This window comes from Alexandromys fortis, unplaced genomic scaffold, assembly GCF_014885135.2.
Source record: "Alexandromys fortis isolate MF-2015 unplaced genomic scaffold, M_Fortis_MF-2015_v1.1 scaffold_65, whole genome shotgun sequence".
NCBI lineage: Eukaryota > Metazoa > Chordata > Mammalia > Rodentia > Cricetidae > Alexandromys > Alexandromys fortis.
The window spans coordinates 9,679,706-9,703,161 of record NW_026067986.1 but is presented as its reverse complement, the minus strand read 5'-3'; the positions used below and the strand labels follow the sequence as shown (position 1 = coordinate 9,703,161).

Genomic DNA, 23,456 nt, shown 5'->3' with positions numbered 1-23,456 from the left:
AGCTCAGCTACCTTTTTCACAATCAAGCGTTCCTCCCACTCACCCTTCAGTCATAAGGGTAGAGTGGGAAAGAGACTTCTGGTCTGTGGGACTCTCCCATTAGGATTGTGAAAAAGCAATGTCAACAGAAGGGAGAGCTCTTACCCGGTAGGATGGAACAGAGCCATGCCCCTCCCCCAGCCTCCAGGAACTACCAAGACATAAAGCAGAGAAGTTGAGTAAACACATCTCAAGGAAATATGACATTCTGCTGTTTTATTTTCATTGAATGTCTCAGTAGCAAGCAGAATTGTAATTCAGAAGAATCCACGTACAATTGCTATCAACCATGACGGACTATATTAAAGGCCCCTGCAAGCAATCCCAACAGCTTTTTGGATGAACTGCATAGATTCCAAGATTTTGAAATACTTGCCACTTGAGGAATATGGAAGTTGCTTTCCTGTAAGATTTTGGAGGGGATAAGCCAGCGAATGGTTTGGGGGATAACATCCACTGAATCTGCTGGTACACAGGCATAAAAAAAGGGCTGGTTTTCTCTTCTTTCTGGATAGAATTTGATATTCTGCTGATGAGCAGTTGGCTCTGGCATCCGATGGGTTGATGGGTTTGATTCTTCTGATTCATAATGATACAAACTCTTCCTCCTTGTGTGCTTCTCTCCACTGTGTGAAGGACTATATTTTGAACGCTGAAAGATATTGAACTTTCTCCACAAATGAGATTTAGCCTTCCTTCTTTCTTTGACTTGTGGGTACACATGAAACTTGCCATATTTTTTTGCAAGATGCAATTTAGTATTTGGCTCAGTTGCTGAGGAGGCTAAAGAGTAGCTTGTTCTGCTCCATGTGGTCCTGGCCTGGTGCTTGTCTTTACTGAATGTTATGGAAGATGTTGTCGACTCTATTTCCACAATACTGGATGGGCCGTGACACAGCCCATCAGGAGACTGCTTCTTGGAGTTTAACCTGTGTTTTCTACTATTTCCAGACTGATAGTAAGGTTGTGTCACAGGGGAGGTGTGTTTTCTCTGGGTTCTAGTATGATGGTCATTTGGATCGTCACGGTAAACCGATTTCAAAAGAGTTGCTCCATCCACTCCGTGAAGATCCGCCAATGAAATTGCTTTGGGTACCTCAAACAGAAACTTTTGTGAACCCTTAATTAAGTAAAAATTGTTTCCTATAAACACACATTCCTCACTGTCACTTTCTTCAGAAGATGGACATTCTGCCAGGTCAGTGGCTGGACATTCCGCCAGGTCAGTGGCTGGACATTCTGCCAGGTCAGAGGCTGGATATTCCGCCAGGTCAGAAGCTGGACTTTCCGCCAGGTCAGAAGCTGGACATTCTGCCAGGTCACTTGAAGTCTCAGTATTTAGGGGACCGTCATTGGTGCAGTCATCAGAAATCCAAGATGAATGTGAACTGGCTAAATTAGCAGTGTTTTGCTGAGTTCCTGAAATAATATAATGCTTGTATAAACGGGTCTCTTGAAAGCATAAATGACACTGTTTATTCTTTTCCGGTGTCATCTGTAATTTTAACTCTGAAGGAATCATCGTATCATTCGGTTTTGTGCCTTGTAGAGCAGCAGAAAAGGCAAGCGCATGGTGTGGCTCCTGGAATTTTCTGGTGAAGAACGAACTTTCTTGTGGGTTTTTCTTTTGGAAAGGAACATGTTGTAATAGGTCCGTGTCCAACAAAAGACTACTACTTTCTTCTCTGTCTTCTGCTGTTTTACATTCCGAGCCTGAACCCACATCTAACTTGTACGTGTGTTTGGGAAGTACATTTGCTTTAGAGACCACAGGGACAGAAGGCCTAGGGACTGAGCGGAGGTATTTGCATTGCAGATCACAGTCGATTTTGCAAAAAGATTTTTCATCAAAAAGTACTACAACTCTGTTTGTTCGTTTCTGTTCTTTGGTGGCAGAATGGATACACGTAAATAGGGGTTTTGATTTATCTTGGGCACTGGCCATTGCATAAGATTGGGCTGCAGTTCTGGGAAGGTTGTTTGTTTTTATCTCCAGTGCTTTTGTTTCAAAGTGCAAAAGAAATTTGTCCCTTCCTTTCTCTGAGAACTTCTGGAGAATGTGACTCTGAGTTTCTGGTGATGTTACACTTTCTTGCTTTTTGACGCCCTTTGCTTCTGTCATGACCTCGCTGCTATTTGAAACATACATTGTCTTTACACAGCTAACAGGAGGAAAATCTCTTCGGTAATTGTTTTCTAAGTTATCGTGTATGGTACCAGCTTTTGGAGACGTAAAATTTATTTTTACATGTTTTAGGTAAAGCCTGCAACTGTCACCTTCTGAAGTAGTCCTTTGGGGCTGGGAGTTACACTTCTGGCAAGATATGGTCACGATGTCTGGTATCTGACTCAATTTTATCTCACTTGCTTTAGAATCTAAATGCATACTTAGCTTACTTAGTTCTTTTACACGTGTCAAGACATCCTTCGTGTCTCTAGCATCTGATAATTTCTTCTGGAATTCAGAATGACAGGCTCTCTTTTCCCTTCTTGGGTTTGTTTCCAATTCTACTGTTCCTTCATTGTGAGGTGGACTTATCATGAAAAGACAAAGGCTGCTGACGGTGATCCCTGCCGCACGTTGACTACTTGGAACCATGGCTTTGGGTTTCTTGAAGGCATATTTTAATTTCCTCTGCCTGCTTGAACTACCACATCCTATGATACCAAGTGTCTTTGAAATTGGGTGCTTTGGGATTCTCATGGTTAAATATTTGGGTTTCAGTTCTCTTTTCAGATTTGTTTCTGCGAATCTGCTTTTCTGGCTTTCAGGACCATCAGGAATATAAACATACAATGAACTGGACATGCGGGTTTGAAGCAGTTTTTGTCCTTGAATGTTTTGCTTTGCAGTAGATAGCTCTAATTCCCTTTTAAGCTTTTCCTGGGGTGGGTAGCCATTCTCTCTGCAAGTGCCTACCTGAGTCTCGATCTCGGGCTCCTCTGTTGCTGGAGGAAGAGCAAGGCTTGTAGGGCTGCTGGTGGGCTCCCTGGCTTTGTTCTCCCTCTGGACAATACAGCTCTGCTGCATTTCGCTTCCGTCCTCTTCTAGGGCTACCCCTCTGCTCCCACCCGCTTTTAACGCCCCTTCTTTCTGACTCGCAGAATTGTTGCTGTCCACATCTGGTTTTGTCTGCTTCAGAGTTTCATTGGAGGCTGTGTTTGTTTCTTCCAGGTGTTCAGATTGCAGCGGAGACTCATGGGACTTTGGAGGCAATGCTCCATCACATTGCTCTTGTTCCGGAACAATTGAGAGGGAATCTTCTTTCCTTCTTGTGGCATTAAACTCTGTAGTACTCATGTGTACCCTTGACTGCGTTTGCAGGTGGATACTCACTGAGGTTTTCTTGTCCACATCTGTTTGTAAAGGTATCCTCTGATTTTTGCTGTGAACTGGACCATTAGGAGGGGAGGACTTTGACTTTATCATCTGTCCACACTTGGACTGAGGCATGGCTTGTTCTTCCAGGTTAACATTCTGTTCTTCCTTATTTTGAGACATCTTTGCTGGAGTTAACATTTTGCTTAGTGAAGCATTACTCCGTCTACCTTTCTCTGATGTCATGAAGCTACCTGAACCAGTTTCCCGTTTTCTCTCTGCCACCGATCGTTTTGAGCACACGAGGTTATCACTTGTGACCAGGGCTTCCTTGAGTGATATTTTTGTTGGAGAAACTGAAAACTTAGGACTTGTTTTGTTACTTAAATTATCTTTGAGTTCATTTTCCTTCTCCCAATGTCCAATTTTAGTTGAAGTTTCCTTTTCACATTTTTCTGGCTGACCCTTTTGCTCTTCGAAGGACATGTGCAGCATTTTTTCCTTTGTAATGGTACCTAATCTCGTGAGATAAATTTGATGATCTTGGGGGTCTGACTCATTTTCCATTTCAACTTGTGGATGCTCACTTATTTGATTGACCCTGGTCACGGACTTTGACTTCTCTCGCACATTATATTCTGTTGTCTTAACAATACAGTCACTCTCAACCGCAGCTGACTCTTTGGTTGCTGGTTCCTGGGCATCTGCTGCTTCTTGGAAATTTCCCTGTGGGTAAGAGGGTCCTGTACCTCTTGCTGTGCCTCTCTGTGTTTTGTCCTGTGAATACTCAGAAGGGTGTGGTGGCAAGGACAGGAAAGATCGTGTTGCAACCACAGCCAGCTCACTTTTACCGTTGTGTACTTTCTTCTCCAGAAACTTCATATTCAGGACAATTTCCTTGGTGTTAAGGAGATATGGAATTGGTGAGACCTTTGTCCTTTTGCAATGCACCCCAGCTGGCAAGCCTGCTGTGATTTTTATCCGTTTTTTATATTGTTTTCCTTTTCTGACAGGACCACACACGGCCTCTTTGTCAACTATTTTCTCTGCATCTGGGGAAGATAGTTTACTTCTTAGCCTTTCTTCATCTACTTGCACACCTTTACACAAGGAAATATTGGTTGGAGAAGGTTGAGAAGTACGCATTTTTCTTAAATCTTGTTCTTTTGGTTTGGGCACATTGATATGTATATGGAGTTCTGTTCTGTAGAGCTTCTGGGACAGAAGTAATTTGTGTAATCTCAAAGTTACATTGACTCCTTGCCTGTCTATTATTTCTTTGTGATATGTCTGTTCTCTCGGAGATGCATGCTGTTTTTTTACATCTTTCATGGTGTCACCAACAATGGCCTCTCTAGGTACTGTTTCTTCTTTGGTTGAGGACCTCTGCAAAGCCTAATTTCTAAGCCTTAGTTTTGTGTCACTGAATTCTAATTTCTCAGACAGTTTGGGATGAGACTGATCTGGCAACAAAGAAGAGGATTTAGTCAGATCTAAGACTTGCTTGTCTTTCAGTTCCTGCACCATTGTTTCTTGATACGTGTGAGTTGTTATGATCTTTGCTATTTGCATTCCGGCTTCTTCCTTCTCCTCTGATGTGGGCTGTTTTTCATTTTGTAGACTAATTGAAGTATCCCCAGCAATTTGCTGTTTGTGAATGCCTCCTTCCGAAACTAATGGGTTCTGGACGTATCCCAAGGAGACAGAGGATCTTGTTAACACTGTTGTACAATCTTTCTTGATTCTGGCGCTCACAGTAAGGGTAGGTTGGGGAGACGTAGCAACAGAAGTCTTAGACGACTTCTGAGTTAATGTTACACCTGGCTTACTTCCATCTTCTTTAACCTCTCCCCCTTGCTCTCTAGTTTTCCCCTGAAGGTCACTCAAATTCTGCACAGGTAAAGTAGGCGATTTCTTCGCCTTTGAATATATATCCCCGGCACGCACTATGTTGTTTACAGTCCCATTCTTTTCCCGACCTTCCTTTTCTTCCTGTGCTGCGTGTTCCTCCAATGCGTTTATCTCACTGTAAACTTCTCTATCAACTATTTGTGTATCTGAAAACGTATTGAGTTGTAATCGTGAGATAGACAATGCAACAACTGTGTTTATCTGATCGACAAGTTTTCCTTCCTGGGTTTCTCTCTGCAACTCCTTGATACTGAGGGCATGGGATCGTGCTAATTTCTTTACACTTTGATTTATTAATTTGGGGATCTCTTTGGCTCTCACATCTTCTCTGACTGTATTTTTTCCTTCTTCCTGGGTTGGTTCTTTATTGTTCCATCGTTTTGCCTTTCCTTGTGGTAAGTATTTAAAAGGGGGTGTCTTTCCCTTTTGAGCAATATCCATGAGGCTTAGTCTATCTTTCAAATGTACGATATTATTTCTATATTCTTTCCTCTGTGGAGCACACTTTAATTCTGTCAACTTGCATAACTTATCTCTACTAAATGCCTTTGAAAATGGCACTTTTCTGTCGTTCAACGACAGCAGCGGCTTTAGAGGTGGGAGGCAGCACTTTAGTTGCTCTGACTTATGTTTTTTGGCTTTTGTTCTTGAATTCAAATTAGGATGCAACAGAGGTGGTAACGAAATACAAGAGTTCTTCAGTTTCGTGTCTGATTTACTCGACCCTTCTCGTACCTTCCCCTGTCGCTCTATACTGTCAAACAGTAGAGTTAACTTCTTTCCACTGAAAGGATAAGACAGTGATAATTCCTCTGTCTTGAAGGTAATGTTGGAGACCATTATTCTCTGCATGTCCGCTCCTTTTATGTCATTCTTCTCTCCCTGTGAGTTATGTTTTTCTTGTCTTATATCACTTGTCTCTTTATTCAAGTTTAAGTGAGGTAAAGGGATGGAATCACGTGCTTTTATTACAACGGAGCCTGGCTTATCCTTTCCATGTTTTATCCATATCATTTTCTCTTTCTTGTAACAATGTAGCTCTGAGTTATTGCTTGGGGTATAATCATTGGGACGTACCAATTTCTTCGAGTTTAGGGTTTTTCTTTCAGGGTGTATTGTGTCATTCATAGCTCTGTATTCTATGTTACCCTTCTGTTTTTCATGCAAAAACTTCAAGCTTAGTGAAAAGCAGTGTAAGAACAGCTTAGACAGACACACCTTTTGCTTCTTTTGACATGCTCTAAGTAACAGTTCCTTTTCGCTGACTGTTGGCATGCATGAGCTATCATTTGACACTGACTTACTTCTCTGTACCCCAGCAGATAATTTTTTTGATGGCAAAAGGCTTGGACAGTTTATAGTTTTACTGCCTGACTCCAAAGGCAGCTCTGGATCTTGTTCTTTTGTTTGCTCTAGAATAACTGAGGGCAAAATCCACGCAGGTTGACATTCACTCCCAGTACTTTCTTGAGCTTCAGATGACAAATCTGGTCCCTTTACCTTGCTTGACACATTGCCTACTTTTAACAATGCTTCCTTTGTGTGAGGTTCTAAATGTGGCTGGACATAGGAATCATATCGGGAACATGATAGATGTTCTTCCAAACTCTTGAGGGAAAATGACAGGCGGTAACGGTTTTGTTCCTTTGTCCTGTCGTTATGTTCTTCCTTTTCTGCATTTAAAGCATGAGAGTCCAGACTGTCTACTGTTTTTAATTCTTTCTCTACCTGTGGTGATGTAATCTGATGCGTACCCCTCAAGCTGTGAGTGCCAGATGCTGGAATAGGCTCGCACTCATCCTCTGGATGCTCAGCTCCACCCTTAGCATGCAGGTTAACTCCTTCTGAACTTGGAGAGTGACCTCCTAGAATCTTACCTGCACTTGCTGCTTTTTCTAGCGCCGGGTTAAAAATCTTTGACTCTAGTGCTGCTTCTGCTGAGATTTCTTTCTGTGCGTTTTCAGTCTGAAGTTTGTATAATACGCAAGATAAAAAAAATTCCATAATTTGTTCTTTGTTCTGGGCAAAAATAGTCAGTTGTTTTGCCCTGATTTTTTTTGAAATCTCCACTTTCTGTCTGTTTAGTTTTAGTGGACTGGCAGTTGGTTCGGCTTTTCCTTTGCCCTTGAGATTCATCTTGGCACCTATGGCACTGGCACCGCTGTCCTTCCTTGTCGTACTAGAGCTTGGTTTTGAGTGACGAGGAGCCCTCTTGTGGCAAGGGACAGAATTCAGAAGGATTCGAGGCCTGTGACCTGACTTTGCATGGCCTCTCAGAACTGTACCTGTTTGGTATAGATTCTCTAGATCCGTGCAGAGAAACGCCTGTGCTTTGGAACCTAGTTCTGGGTCAGTTTCTCTTAATCCAAATAGATGGGAAATATTGTTAATTTTATGATCCGTACCCACTTCCTTAGCTACCTTTGCGCTTTCCAAGTGAAAGGGTTCCCTAAAGGGGCAGGGGACATTCTCCAAGCCTGCTGGCCAAGACTCTCGTTTAAACAATTCTTGCAGCTTGCATGTCTCTTTCTGGAAAGTATCCAGTTCCACGAGAAATACATCATGTTCTTTGGAACTTGAACTATTCATCTGCTCGGGTCCTCCTCTTCTGGGTGGAGCTGAAAGTGCGTGTTTGATGGAGTCTTTCCTAACTCCTTGCTCTACTCTTTGCGCAGTTGAGAATTCACATTCTGTATCTGCTCTGGGTCTTTGAGCCGCAAGCCTACTGGAATTAGTGTCTTCAGTCTCTGGAAACACGACACGGTATGCTTCTTTTTCTAAATGGACACTCCAGTTGATATATCTAGGCTTCTCCACTTGTTGGTCAGGCATTAACTGATCTTTATTCTGTGGGGTAATATCTAGTAAAAGTACTTGGTGTTCTTTTTGCTTCATAGTAGTATACTGTACTGATTTTCTGATGGTGCTTGATGTTGAATTGTTATCAGTGGGCTGCATAGATAACATATTAGTTCCGTTCAACGGCCTTCGGGATTTGCCTTTCCCCTCTTTTACTTCTTGAAGCTTTTTAATTTGAGACACAGTGTAGCCGGAAGCACAAAAATCCTTCCACAGTAAGTCTGCCACAGTTTTCCCCTGGGGGAGCTCCTTCTCGGTCTTAATGCTGTGTCTTCGCTCCTTTCTGTCGCTGTGGGCTCCATATCTGGTGACGCTGAGGAACTTTCTAGAGGTTGTCTTCCTCAGCTTCATTTTGATTGTTTTGTGACACAGGATGCCTTCCATGCAAGCTGCTCTTCTTTTGTTGTGACATATAACTTTAGACGTCAGCTCCTGCGTGTAGTCCAGGCTTGTCCCTTGTACACACCACCTTTGCTGAGTCCACAATGTGGCCACACCCCTGCTTGGTTCTGTCCCATCTCTTTGCCCGAACACACCACTGTTCATTGTGTTGATAAACTGTGTTCTGGGTGGTGAATTATTTGGAAACGGAGTGGGATTCATCATTGTTGCTTTTATGTCTTCTGCCTTTTCAAAATGGTTACCCCCTCTACTTCTTTTTCTCCTCTTTCCCTGTTCTTTAATAAGCAAGAGGAGTTTTTCAATACTTCTTGAAACGTGATCCATATCGGAAATATATTCTGCATTTGAGACTTTCTTCAGCTGCGGGGTTGAATTCTTGAATAGTTTGTCACTTTTTTTCATGTTTTCCTTTGGCTCTTCAGTATGAGGTTGGCATGGTACCTGGGAGGGAATGGATCCTGGAAGAGGGTCTGTGAACATATTTTGTTGCTGTACCACAAGTCTCGGAATAAGCAATGATTCGTTTGTATCTAATGGGTTTTCCATTATTTCTCCTATCATCTGTGGACTTGATGTTTTGGTGTCTTGTTTTTTTATGAATTTGTTTGTCATTCCAAAACGAGGAAATTCCTTCATCGTCTGAAGAATCACCCCTTGCTTCAGTGGATAGCCCTGTTGTAGAGTGTCTTGTGGGCCAGTGGAGACTTTTGTTCCTCCTCTGCTTCTGGAGGTAGCTAGCCCAATGTTATCAGTTTCATCTTTCTGGGAAGTTAACTCAGAGTTTGTCTTTCTTTGGAAATTGTCGAATTTGCAAGAGTGATGCTCTTTTGTTTCTTCTGACTTAACCCAAAATTGTTGTATAAATTGTCGGTGAATGTCCTTGAAAGCGCAGTCATCATGCTCGTCTTTCATATTTTCTTCTACTTTCCTAGGTACATCAACACATCCTGATCCTGACTTTCGCCTTTGGTTGGATGGTGTCTCCATAATGTCCCGTGGAAGAATGTTTTCTCTTCCTCCCAACTTGCCTTCCTCCAGTTTTACACTGGTAAGCTTTGTAACTGGGGATACAAAGCATCCCAAGCTCAAATTGGCTTTTAGAACCAGGTTTTGTCCATTTCTCCTCAGCCCTATTGCGTTCCGGTGCTGGCGCGGCATGCCACGCCCCAGGTCTTTTTTATCGCCACTGTCGCCACGTCTGAGAAGTAGACGGACCGATGTTTTCTCTGCCTTCAGCTTTGTTTGTTTGGCACCCACAGTGAGAAGTAGACGGACCGATGTTTTCTCTGCCTTCAGCTTTGTTTGTTTGGCACCCACAGCGATTTTCACATTTGCTATTTTTGCCTCATCTTTCTGTCTTGTGGTTTCAGGATAGGTAGTGTCGCTGGCATCAGAGCTCCACGTAGGTCCTAAGACATTAAGCGTTTTCTGTTTCCTTGGCAGGGCAAAAGCCTTGGACTTGGTTTTCCAATCTGTTTTTACCTCACTGCGCTGCTTTTCCACCTGAAGAGTGTGGGTATTAGAGGGAAGAACAACCTCTTGGGTAAACTCTTCCCCGACTTTCACATTTCCTTCTTGATCTATCAAATAAATACCCGCCTTCCGAAGCATATCCTGGCAGTGCACCGTGTTGGCAGAACGCACGTCTGACTTGACCGGACCGGGTTGTCTCTTTTGATCTGCTCCAAATGGCGGCTGTGCAAACTCTTCTTTCCTCTTCATCTGGGCTTTGTCCAGGCCGTTTCCTTCCGAAGATTTCTCACACATATCCCATACGTGCTGTGAGGACTCCATATTTACTTGTTGAGTTGGCATACACATGTAGGTGGATTTCGTATCTGTATTGACCTCACCATTATCTACTTTTATCTCTAAGGTTCTAGAATCCTGGGTCTTCTTTATGTTTACAGCAGCATGGTATTCAGGAGGTGACTGTGACTCCACGGACTTCATCTGTGAAGGTATACCTTTATACATTGACAGGTTGGGCGCTCTGATGCTGCCCACATGCCTTTTACATTCTTTGGAAGCAATTAAATGCCTGTCAATAGAAGTGACAGTTCCTGTCAAATAAAAGGAAGACTTTTCTTTGGAAGAAGACTGGTGAGTGTTCCTTACTCCGTGTTTGGTAGTGGTCCCGGTTGATTCACTGACTTCGGGACAATTGTGAGGTTTCTCCGTATATGTGAGTGCTTCTTTGAGGCTTACTTGTTTGCTGTTGGTCTCCATTTTTACATTACTTTCTGAATTGGCCTCATAAGTTTGCCTTGTTTGTGGCAAAGGTTCTCTGAAAAGTATTCCCTTTGGCTCCTCGAGACTGGGTTTCTTCATGACACGGGCACTTGCTGTTAAGTTTTTCGTATAAAATGGAGCAGGTTCTGTTAGCACTTCCTGCTTCTCTCCCCCGCGTTGCCCGACATGCACTTTAGCATCCTTTAAAAAGCTGGAACCAACTTTGGCAACAGAATCATCACACTCTGCTGTGCCTTCAGCCGGTGATGCCCCATGCGTTGGCCGTGTATGGGCAGACTTTGATACTCCCGAACCTATCTCTGTTTTGAACACATTTCCCACATTAGAGTTAGTTAATAGAAAGCGGATGATGTTTTGAATTACACCAGTTGTGTTTTCACTGAGCCACACTGCTTTCATTTTTGCTCTTACTTTAAATTTCTTATGGTTTGTGATAAAGTGTCCATCGATTTTAATTATCTTCGAAACTGATATCTTCTCTTTCTTCGTGGCTGAACATCTCCTATTCAACGTAATTTCATTTTCTGACAATTTTCCTGTGTCCACCTGGCTTTTACAGTCGGATAAAACAGATATGAAAAAGTCGAAAGGTCTCAAGAAAGTTGTGGATAAGCTTGCTTGTAACTCTGTCTTTTCCTTGGCGTTAGATCTTTGAGGTATTCTACTAGAAAAAGCAGCTCCTGCTGCTGTATCAAGTGAAAGTTCATCAGTTGGGAGTTTGAGTGGACAACTCTCCGCATCTTCAACAGCATAAAGCAGCGCTTCCTCCATACATTTATCCCTTTTCAACTGGTGTTTCCCCATATGGTGCCTATTCTTTCTATGGACTCTCGTATAATGCCTTGCAATATGAAGCAGCCTTGAAGCTTGCCTTGCCTTGGGACTTATATATTTTTTGTCTGAAAACTCTAATGTGCCGTCCTCGCATTTGGATTCAGATGACACAGGGCTGGGCTCCTGTGAAGGTTCCAAAGATGTGAAGTCCTTTTCAGCCCATGTTTTTTGTTCAGAAATAGCGTAGTCACATTTTCTCCTGGGCCCTTCGTCACGGGTGGCATCACAGGGTATGGAGCCAGTCTCAGATCCCTCTGTATTTAGAAGTGGAGGCATTACACTCACCGTGTTGCTTTGCGGGGTACTCACAGTTAGAGAGCTGTTAATCATTTCATTTCCCTTGTCCAAGGTTTCTGAATTCTCTCTCTCTTTTGATGTAGGTGTGGAGAAGCTCAAAGACCCTAGCATTGTTGCTGCCAGTTCCTGGGTTAGTGGTCTTTTATTTTTCTCTGCTGTTGAATTTTTTGATATTATTATATTAAGAGTATCAGGCAAGAGAGCAGACTGTATTAGTAATTCAGAAATCAGTGATTTCCAGGTTTTTGGAAGAAGATTGTTTCTATGACCACACTGTGGAATAGTCAATGTCTTTGAGGCAAATGCTTTCCTCCTTTTCATAGTTACACCAGTTGACCACATTTTACCTTGTAAGGCTTTGCCTGTAGATACCTTGCTTTTCCTTTTGGATCTTAGTACCTCAGGGGGTAAGAGATTCGAAGACTCTGTGATGGTTGCTTGTAGATCATTTTTAAGCCCTTCTCTTTCCAATCCATCCCAACTGTACCGTTTGTGAACGTGCGTTCCATCAGCAGGGATGTCATATTTTGCTCTATCGGTGCTAACTTCATCTATTCGTGATTCCTCTGGTTGTATGGTAGGCCCCTTTGGACTTGATATGCACACAGCACATTCTCTTTGGGTTAGATCTGCTGGCTGACTTTGCTGCGGAATGTCCTGTTCTACAACGAACAGAATGTTCTTCTCTCTTTGTTCTCTTAATTTCTGAGAGTTAGGATCCCTGCTTTGATGTGGACACAATACAAAATCTCGACTATACTGTGAGAATGGCTTTAATAATGCGTCATCATCATTTTCCTTTTCTTCTTTATCCTGAAAATCATTTTCTTTGATGTCATCTAAAGGAACCTTTCTTTTCTCTAGATTCCATTGTATCGAACAGGGTGTCTTTTCACCTGGTGTGCCTTTTTCTGAGTCTACCTTGCTGCTCGTATTAATATCCAGTGTGACATTTGTCAAGGAGGATGTTTCGGCTGCAAGTTTTTTCTCTTGATGCCTGCTGTTCATTTGGGCGGCGTCACAATTCTTTCCCCCGCTCTGCTTTGGATTTGTGTGTGAGGCAGGTGACCCCTGTGCCTCCTTCTCACCGTCAGCAGCCTGTCCCTTGTGTCGTCTGTCACCAGACAGGTCCCTGTCTCTTTCAGATAATACACTGTCCTCTAGGTTTCCTAATTGAAATTCAACAGGGATGGCGCATAGAGTAGAACAAGAAGTCACTTCTGTAGGTGTCTGTGGTTGTACCTGAGTAATTATTGCTCCTACTTGGTTCAGTTGGGTATCTGACTTAACAAGGTCATGGTCTTTTTCTTGATGCACATCAAGTATAAGGGGAAGGCTCTTCTGTGTGACCAGGAAACGTTCTGGTTCCTCTTCCCCTTTCTCTTCATTGCTCTTCATGCTAGAGGAACTGCTTAAGTCAGCAGAAGCCAGAGACTGTGCGTTTCCTCCATCTGGGGATTTCTCTCGCGTTTGCTGCATACAACCAAGTCTTCTTATTTTCTGTTTACCTGCCCGTGATTTTGACTTTCTCCTTTTTTTGTTAAACAAAATGTATACCTTAGAGTGAATGGTTTCCAAGCAGACACTTGCTATGCTACCCCTCTGCTGGGGATCGTTCATCTCCATGTGGTTTAGTTTGTTGATGTATCTGAAGTTAACTGTCTGTGAATCTGAGGTCTTTATTTCCCTCATCTTTCTGTATTTACGACTCACTGTTGTCTGCTTCTTTGATCTTCTTAGTGCGTATTTCTTCTCTTTCCGTCTAGAAGCAAAGGATCTAGTATCAGAATCAGAAGACTGTAGGAACGTCACCTGCAGACTTCTGGATGACTCTGCCTCTTTCCCCACAGGATACAAATCTAGTTCCTGTTCAGACTCTTCATCAGATTCTAAATCATTGTCTGCTGTGTCTGTCAATTCACCAGATGAAGAATTCCCTGCCTCAAGAGAGAAATTTTTAGGAACCACAGGGAAGTTTCCACCATTTTCTGTTCTGGTAGTTTGCCGAAATCCTTCAGCTTGGATGGGAGCCATTTGTAGGCTGTCCTCCGAAGCACTTTTCAGGGAATCTTTTTGGCTCTTTACACCCTGACGGTTAGCAGGTTGCTCTTGACTTAAAGAGATCGGTGACGGGTCTGGCTCATCTGGAAGAGTGTCGTTCCTCTGGTTGGCCGCAGCCCACTGGTGTTGGTCATGCTGCGGAGCTGCCTGTACAAAAGGTTCTTGTTTCTCTTGGCGTTTTTGCTCTCTGTTGTAGAATGTTCTACTCTCAGCAACACTATCAACGCCTATTTTGCTTGCTAGTTCTCCTTGCTTGAGCTGGGCACGACAGAACCCTCCTTGCAATCTTCTACCGATGAATAAGCAAAGAGTGTTTTGGCTTTCAAGAAAAACTGATTTAGCGTGGTTAATCCTTTTTAATTTGGTCTTAAGGTCCAATTTTAGATTCTTCTTATTGCCTGTGGTACTGAGTGTTCTGGAGGCTGGTGGTTTCACCTTCTTCACATGCATGAGCCTCACGGCGCTCTTATTTGTGAATCTTGTTGGGTTTCTCTTCTTGTTAGAATGAGTCAACACAGACATGCGGTAATTTAAAGAGCACGAGAAAGCTTTTTGGGTAAAACCACAACTGATTTCCCTTGTGTCATTCTTCCTACTTGGAACATTCCTTTCTCTTGATTGGATCAGGGGGTCTCCCGTCAGTAATTCTCCCGATGGTGGAGGACCCAACTCTAATTCTGCACTATACCGGAGCTCGGCTTGCATAGATGTACCAGTGTTTGTATTTGCAACACAGGACGAGTCCATTCTCAGTGAGTCAACCGATTCCCTAATTGCTTCAGTGGAAGACGCTCCTTGAAACCATCCCTTCTCCATCTTCCTCTCCTTCACTGGATGTGCATCACGTCTGTGGTCCCCCTTAACGTGAGCCACTGTCTCCGGCAGGACTCGCTCCACCAACTTCACACCGTGGCACAACTGAACGTCGAGAGTGTCTACAGTTTTGCTTTCTTTATGAAGGGAATCCAGGTTCTTTTCTTTCTTTTCAACTTGTGTTTTTGGGGGTGTTCTCTTGATACTTGTTTTATTACTGTGAATACTAGACCCCGGAGGGTGAACATTCAGACGCACAGGTGCCAGTGTTCCATCACGCAGTGTTCGTTTAATGAGTCTTTCAAAGCTGTCTCCCACTTTTCTCTTATGGTTCAGGGTGTCACGTGCAGTGACAGAACGCCTCGAGGAAAAGGCAGGTTTTTTCACTTTAATAATTTTGTTCTTGACACCGAGTCCATTTCTTGGCCCTGATGACTTTTTTCGGACTTTGAACGGTCCTGTGGCAACTGCACGTAAGTCCCCTTTCAAGTTTTCTTTGTCTTCTGTAATATGACCATCGGGTGTCTGTGTGGGCTTTCCCCAGAATGGGGTCTTGTGTCCGGCAGTTTCAATTAAACCCTCAGCAGCAGGTGAGTTTTCTGGCATTAAAGCTGGGTGCCCGGGACTTGCAGCCTTGTCTCTGTCTGGAGGTTTGTCTGTCCTTTGCTTTACTTGCTCAACTTGGAGTGGATTTGTCGAGGGACATGGGCCAGTTTCCCACACTGTCTCTGTAGAAGTTGTCTGTGACTGGACTTCTTTCTTTGGCCTTTGCATTTTTCTTTTTCCTGATTGGATCGGTCCCATTTCCAACTGGGCACATTCGTCCTTTGGCTCCAGACGGATGCCGACTCTGAAGGCTTCTAGCAGAGGTCCAACTGTTCCTCTGTTTTCCTTTTCCTCACTGTCCCACCACTCTTGGGGTTTTCTAAGGCCGGGGCGCTTATCAATGTGCTTTACTTCCTGTATTTTCTTTCCATCTAGTAGTTCCTCTTGCTGGAGTGCAGTATGGCTACAATTTATTGTCGCTGTGCCTGCGTTGGCTTTCAATTTGTTACCCATTTCCATATCAAAGAATTGAGAAATGGTCGCCTGCGTGGTATTATGGTAGGTATCTGACATCCCTTCCTCCTGATGTCTGTTTGTTTCATTGCTTCTGGTGTCGCATTCCGGCTTCTCGCTCTCACTTGGGTTACCATAGTCTCTAATATTAGCCGTCAGTGGTTTCTCTTCCTTCAGATCTCTGCTTCCCATAACCACTCGGACATTGATATCTTTGAATTCATTTTCCTCATGCTTTTGGGATCCCAGTGAAATAAGTAAATTGACACCTGGGAAGTTCAGAATGATTTCCCCTGAATTTTTGGCGTTCTGTCCACCATCATTTGAAAAGCACTTTTGTATGCCTGGGGTACCGACTGCTGATTTCTCTCTATTCTCTGTATTTTTGACGTCCTTCTGTACTTTCATTTCTCTGTCTGATTCTATTTGGGGAAAGGAAGCATCTCTCTGTGCAGATTCTGATAGCACTCCCGAAAGCCCCTCACGTATTGGAATGTTCAGGTCAAATAAACAAGGAGCCACCAGTTGAGGAGTGTTGACCATGAAAGAGTGTTCTGTGTTTTCAATGGTGCCCAGCCTTACTGTACCATTAGAATTTGTGTCGTTGACTTTTTCTGTATCTAGTGACTTCTGCAGAAAATGTTCACATTTTACGAGGTCTGGAATAACGGCCACTGGACATGTTGGGAAATACTTTTTATCATGCGGAGTGATAAGCGTCGAGGCAGAGATGAGATGGGAAGCTATTGCTGACATTATTTTCCTCTGATGCGCTCTTTTCTTCTTCCCGCATCTCAACGCTATCTTGTTTTCTGAAGTCCGACACACTCCGATCGGAAACACCCGGGAAGGAGAGGTTTGCTTTGCTTTGGGAGGCAGAGCTCTAAGACCGGGTTTTCTTTCACTGTCTGGCGTCTTTCTCCCGTTTCTCTGCCTTGTGATGGGAGGTGAGAGAGGCACGGAACCGTACGCATCACACTGCTTTGATTCCAATGAAGCTGTCTTGTGTTGTGCCACAGCTTCAGCCAATAAACTTGAATTTAAAGACAAAGATTCAGCATTCTGGAAAACACTATTTTGCCCTTTACCTAAATTGTTCCTCTTGCTTTGGTCCTTAAAACACACAAAACTTTGAGTCTCGCGGAAATGTTCAGCAGACTCTATGCCCTTGGTTGAATATTCTGTTTCAACAATACGTAGGGTGTGATTGAAACTGTGGCCCTTATTTTCATGGGCTATTTGTTGGGCCTGGACAGAGTTTTGTGCACTGCTAGAAAACGGCGGTCTCGGAAAGAATGCAGGCTCAGAGAAAGCAGGTTGGCTGCTGTCTGAATCCTGGTCATGAATGAATTGTTGGGTTTGGCTAGTACACTGTGCTTCATGAATCAATTGATTCCTCACAGCACTTTGGTCTGGGAAAGTAGTTCGTGCTTCACCGGGAATAACCCCTTCATTATGTGAATAACAAGAATGAGTTGAAGGCTTCTGAGCTCTGGGGTGCAGACCTTCAGCTCCTCTCCATGATCTAGCTTTGGGGTTCATAGAGATTTTCCTTCTTATATTTTCTTCCACTCGTCTAATTTGCCCACTAGAAAGAAAGAAATGAACAGGAGGGGATGGTGCCACGTGGAGATCCTTAGCTCTTGTAAATCTCAAAGTACGTTGCAAATTAAGAGCATCAGGAAGGGAAGTTTTGGGGCCGCTGGTTTTCATTGTTGAATGTAAATTATTGGGGGGAAATTGTTCTGTTTGATATTTACTTGGTGGATCTTTTCTGGGAAAGGAATTCGAGAAAATGTCCTTTACTTTTGAGTGAAACATTGACAAAGGTGTATTGGTCCCACCTGAAGATGCGTGACTTTCACAAAAATGGCTTCTTTGATGTTCCCATTCATCGGATGAAATGGTCCTTTCTATGGTGTTATATCTAATCTCCTCCGATGGAGGATTGCTTGGCATGCTTCTTGAAAAGGTTTCAACTCTGGAGATAAGAAAACAGTCCTTGTGAGTTGCAATTTAAAATAAGCATGTTATAGGGTCTTACTCTAGACTTAAGAAAAATCTATCATAGATGAAACCAGGTCTGTTTACAAACACAAAGATGAAGGTGAACGTACCATCCACAATGCCAAGGAAGCCACCACCTCAGCATTTCCTGTAGTAGACCAATCAGTTGATAAAGTGAAGAAAAACATTTAAGATAATTTCTCCCTCAATCTCTCTAAAATTGTTTTTAGCAGCAATGACCCAATGAATAAAGGTGATATACTTTTATGAAGAATACATTTTTAGCCAGGCGGTGGTGGCGCACGCCTTTAATCCCAGCACTCGGGAGGCAGAGGCAGGCGGATCTCTGTGAGTTCGAGGCCAGCCTGGTCTACAAGAGCTAGTGCCAGGACAGGCTCCAAAGCTACAGAGAAACCCTGTCTCGAAAAACTAAAAAAAAAAAAAAAAAAAAAGAAAAGAAAAAAAGAATACATTTCTACTCTTTACATAATTTTTTAAATAAACAGTCTTATGGAAATTTTATAGGTATAACAGAAGAATATCCTATAATATCAAGTGTAGTTTTCTATAGTCAATCTTGCTACCTATTTGTGAGGAAGAAAAAAAGCTACATTTGGGGGAAGTACTACAGTGATATTTTATTTATGTTTTGATAAATAAAGCTTACCTGATGATCAGAGAGTAAAAGTAAGCAACTAGAGACCAGGCAGTGGTGTCATACACCCTGAAGCCCAAGATTTGGAAGGCAGAGGCAGAGATGGATCTCTGGAAGTTCAAGGCCACCCTGGGCTCTCTTCTCTCCCTCCCTCTCTCTCTCTCTCCACCATGGGTAGCAGGCTCTCCCTGATCCCCCTTCTCGGGCTGCTGTCAAACTAGGCAGCTGCCCTGAAACCCAGTCAGGCTTTCGCTGTTCTGTGCAGCAAGAATCAGCTTCATATCCTCATCAACATTGTCAGGAGATTTGGTAAGACAATTAGGACTCCTTAAAGGGAGGAATTAGTTAAAAGAGAGAGTTTTTTTTCCCCCAATATTACAAATGGGAAATACCATTACAGTGGAAGGATTTGGACCTCCGGATGATACTATGCTGCACAGTTTGAAAACGAAACAGTTAAATGAGAGGGTATCTAGGTGGAATTTATGTAATGTCAGATGTAAACATTATCAGCTTTGTCATTTTTGTCTTATCACTAAAAAGCTGGTTAATAAGAGTGCTAAGATACAGGCCTTAGAAAAAGTTAATAAAACAGATCCAAGAGATATTCAAATACAGACAGAAGAATTTAGTGGAGAACCAATTTCAGCATTGCATTATAAGAACAGAGAGGAATAGCCTAAGGTTTTCACACAACCAACCTTAATATATCTATCTAATAACCTTACAACAATTTACAAATGGCAGAGATTCTGTTACAGCTAACTGGAATCTTATGGCAGTGTTATATTTAAAGAGATTCAAGGAAGCAATCATCTCAAATGGCATGCATTCACCTTTTGTGAAGCAAATATCAAACTCATGGTCGGTTTGTAATAGAATTATCCCTAAAGACTGGATAGAGTTGACTAACGGTGTTTTAGAGCCTCAATTACAGTGGAGTGACTGGTTCAGGTAAGAGGCTAAGATTATTGATCAACAAAGTAAAGCTAGAGGTATGGAAACTCCCAATATCAAATTATTGGAGAAGCAGACTAGGCTACGACAGAAAGGCAGGCTGTTTATGATGACCACACCCTGAATTTATGATGCACAGCAGCCTTGAATACTTGGGACAGAACTAGAGAAATAGGAAATAAAATTGAGTCATTTTAAAGATATACAGGGCTCAAAGGAAGCCTTTACAGATTTATTACAAAGACTGACTTCAGCAGTAAATAGAATGATTCTGAATAGAATTCAGAAGTTTGAAAAATAATAATTGAATCTCTGGCTTTTGAAAATGCCAATTTTCTATTCAAAAGGATAATTAGCCTGTTAAAGGCAGGGTCAACACCTTTGGAAGGACGGATCCGAGACACAATTATCATGAGCATGATGAACGTCATGATGCCTGGATAGGAGAAGTTATTTCTAGAGATGCGAGGAAAAATCAAAATGTCAAATGTTATAATTGTGGAAAACAAGATCACCTTAAAAGAAATTATTGACAGGGCATTCCTAGAAACAATCTTTTTTAAAAGCAACTATAGTTTACCATAACGTGGACAACATCTTGCTATCTGATTCAAATGTAGACACTTTAGAAAAAAATATTTGAAGAAGTAAAAAATTTTTGCCTTGTTGGGTATTACAAATTGCTCCTGAAAAAATATAAACAGAAGATTCTATGAATTATTTATGGCATAAAATAGGTTTACAAAAAATTAGACCCCAGCCGGGCGGTGGTGGCGCACGTCTTTAATCCCAGCACTCGGGAGGCAGAGGCAGGCGGATCTCTGTGAGTTTGAGACCAGCCTGGTCTACAAGGGCTAGTTCCAGGACAGGCTCCTAAACCACAGCGAAACCCTGTCTTGAAAAACCAAAAAAAAAAAAAATTAGACCCCAAAAGTTGCAAATTAGGAGAGATCAATTGCAGACTCTTAATGACTTCCAAAGATTGCTAGGAAACATTTCCAAGCTATGGCCCACTATTGGGATAGGTCCTCATGACCTATTAATTTAAATAAAATTTTATATGGTGACAAGAACTTAAATAGTTCCAGGGAATATGATATGATATGGGATTCCCCTGTCTATGCTTTGAATACCATTGGTTAATAAAGAAACTGTCTTGGCCTGCGATAGGGCAAAAGAGTAGAGCTAGGCAGGGAAAATTAAACTAAATACTGGGAGAAAGATAGTGGAGTCAAGGAGAAGTCATGGAGCCACCTCCAGAGACAGACATGCCAAAACTTTGCCGGTAAACCTCAGCCACGTGCAGATACACAGATTAATCGAGATGGGTTTTTTTTAGGATATAAGAGTTAGCCAGAAATATGTTAAAGCTATTGGTCAATAGCTTAAATAAAATACAACAGTATTGTAAATAAATAATATAGTGTCTGTGTGGTTATTTCAGGAGTCTTGGCAGCTGGAAACACACAAACTCCCACAATGATCAGCTGATGCAAAGAGAGAATTGGCTTTGAGTGAAGAAAATTTACAGAAGGCACATGCGAGTCATGTGGATCTGAATCTGAACTGCATTCTGCTCATATTGCCCTCCCAATGACCCCCTACAAGAAATTTAGTGCTGAGGGAAGATATCTTAGAATGGACCTTTTCACCACACAATTGAGTAAAAAATTAAAAACTTATGTGGGAAAGGTCTCTGAGATAATTCTAAAAGGAAAATTGAGATTTCATCAATTAGCAGGAATAGACCCAGCAGAAAGTACAATACCTTTTAATAATGATGAGACTGACAAACTATGGGAAGACAGTGAACCCGGACAAAGAGCTTGCAGTCATTTTTTGAGAGAAATTAACAACAGCTATCCCTAAAGCAAGAGAATTCAACTTATAAAAAAGAACTAGCTGGTACCCTTTAGCTACTTGTCTGAGATCAGACACTAGCTCAAGCGTTTGTACCCTAGCATCCAACAGCACCCTCTGCATAGATAATCATCACTGGATGAGTTCTAGTTGAAATAATTAAGATAGCAACAAAGAGCAATGATGATGTTGGTGTCTGACAGATCCTGAATTACATTCGGACTTTCAGAGAACCTCTCAGATTTACAGGGCCCACTTCACTGTTGGCTCCATCCACAGAAGACGGTATTTTTTTTTATTTGTACCGAGTGAATTATAAGAAATGGTGGTTACTATTTCTTTGTGAGCAGTGGGGGCATTTTATCATAAGAACCTGAGTTAAACTTTATAAGCTTTATCTACTTTTCAAGGATAATTTTGCCAATATATGAAAAGCCCTTCTCACAGCTTGGAACAAGGCAGCCACTTAAAAACTACATTGGAGCAAATTGTCGTGTACTGTGCCTTCCTTTGAGGAAGAGGCTTTTCTGGGCTTCAGAAATCAGTACAAGTTTGAATAGAATGTAAACAAGTTATATTGTTTCTCACCTTTCCATGGAAGTTGTGTGGGAAATCGACCAGCTCTCCATAGCTACACGGGAACAAAAGTTACAGTATCAGTATCTGGCTAAATACGTTTAATATCAAAAGATGAAAATGTAAACTGGGCAGTCCTGGCTCATGCTTTTAATTCCAGCACTTGATAGGCAGAAGCAGGCAAATCTCTATGAGTTTGGGACCAGCCTGATCTCCAGAGCTAGTTCCAGGACAGCCAAGACCAAGACTACACAGAGAAACCATCTCAAAAAACAAAACAAAACAAAACAAAAACAAAAACAAAGCTGGAGAGATGGCTCAGAGGTTAAGAGCATTGCCTGCTCTTCCAAAGGTCCTGAGTTCAATTCCCAGCAACCACATGGTGGCTCACAACCATCTGTAATGGGGTCTGGTGCCCTCTTCTGGCCTGCAGGCAGACACACAGACAGAATATTGTATGCATAATAAAGAAATAAATATTTAAAAAACAAACAAACAAAAACCACACACACAGACAGACACACAGACACACACACACACACAAAGAAATTGTGTGATACTTACCATATGTCATTTTTTTGGAGAAAATATCTTCATTCTGCTTCAAGGGAGAATATCAAAATGTTAGAGAAATAGTTCGACCATGAAAGTTAAATGTATTTTTTTATAAATTATTATGTGTGCTTTTGAAAAATAGGAGAGAATGGTCAATCATTTCTTACCTTCTGAGAACACGAACTACCATTTTCCCATAGCTCAAGCTTCTTCTTAAAAAATTCAAAAGTTCTTAGGAGGACTATCTCAAAAGTAACTCCCAGAAAAATTATCATAAGGGTTACTATCCAAACATTGTTTAAAATCCAGTAGTTTAGAAAGTCGCATATTTTGCAAAATGTATTCCCATCTAAGATAGGCTTCGATATGTGTTTAAAGAAATGGTATATTTTTGACATAATGGCCTGTGATCTCATTTATCCGGCCTTGATTTCAGAAGCCTCTCAGATACAAAATGCTGCTTTGTCCATCTAGCTCATACGTGCATACATGCAAAGCTCTATCAGAAAAAATAAAACAGCCCTGCAGTGCCTGTGCCCAATGGCGCAGTGCTTGCCCTGGGGACTGAGTAAAGTAAGGTACGTGTCACAGTGGGTGTTTACTGAGCTCACAGCCACTCCTACAGTGGCAAAAGGTCATGAGTGAAACATGTACAGTCCAAGTATGGTACTAGTGTGGGAAGTATGTAGGCTACTTACATACTAGGTACTAGTGTTGGAGTATATATGTATATTGGCAAAGCCTTGTACTACATAGCCTGTGCTAGCCTAGAACTCCAATGACTCCTATGTAGTCCAGACTGTCTTTGAACTAGAGATCCTCCAGCTCCAGCATAGGTGTGTGCTACCTCTGTTGGCATTGTTATGTAGTTAATCTTTTATTTTTCTTGAGATAGGATCTTCTATAACACAGCGAAGCCTTGAACTCTTTATACAGCCTAAGCTGCCTAGGAACTCGTGGAAATCCCTTGCCTGAGCCTTCCAAGTACTGGGATTACAG

General features: G+C 42.2%; 1 protein-coding gene across 1 annotated transcript; it reads right to left on the bottom strand.

The window, feature by feature from the left end:
- Nucleotides 1-308: 308 nt before the first annotated feature.
- Ccdc168 (coiled-coil domain containing 168) lies at nt 309-22,855 on the bottom strand. Its single transcript, XM_050159169.1, is given in 5 exon segments — nt 309-9,760; nt 9,821-17,828; nt 21,915-21,957; nt 22,467-22,503; nt 22,625-22,855. Coding segments are annotated over 5 exon segments (17,757 nt in total). The 3' UTR covers nt 309-322.
- Nucleotides 22,856-23,456: the final 601 nt, after the last annotated feature.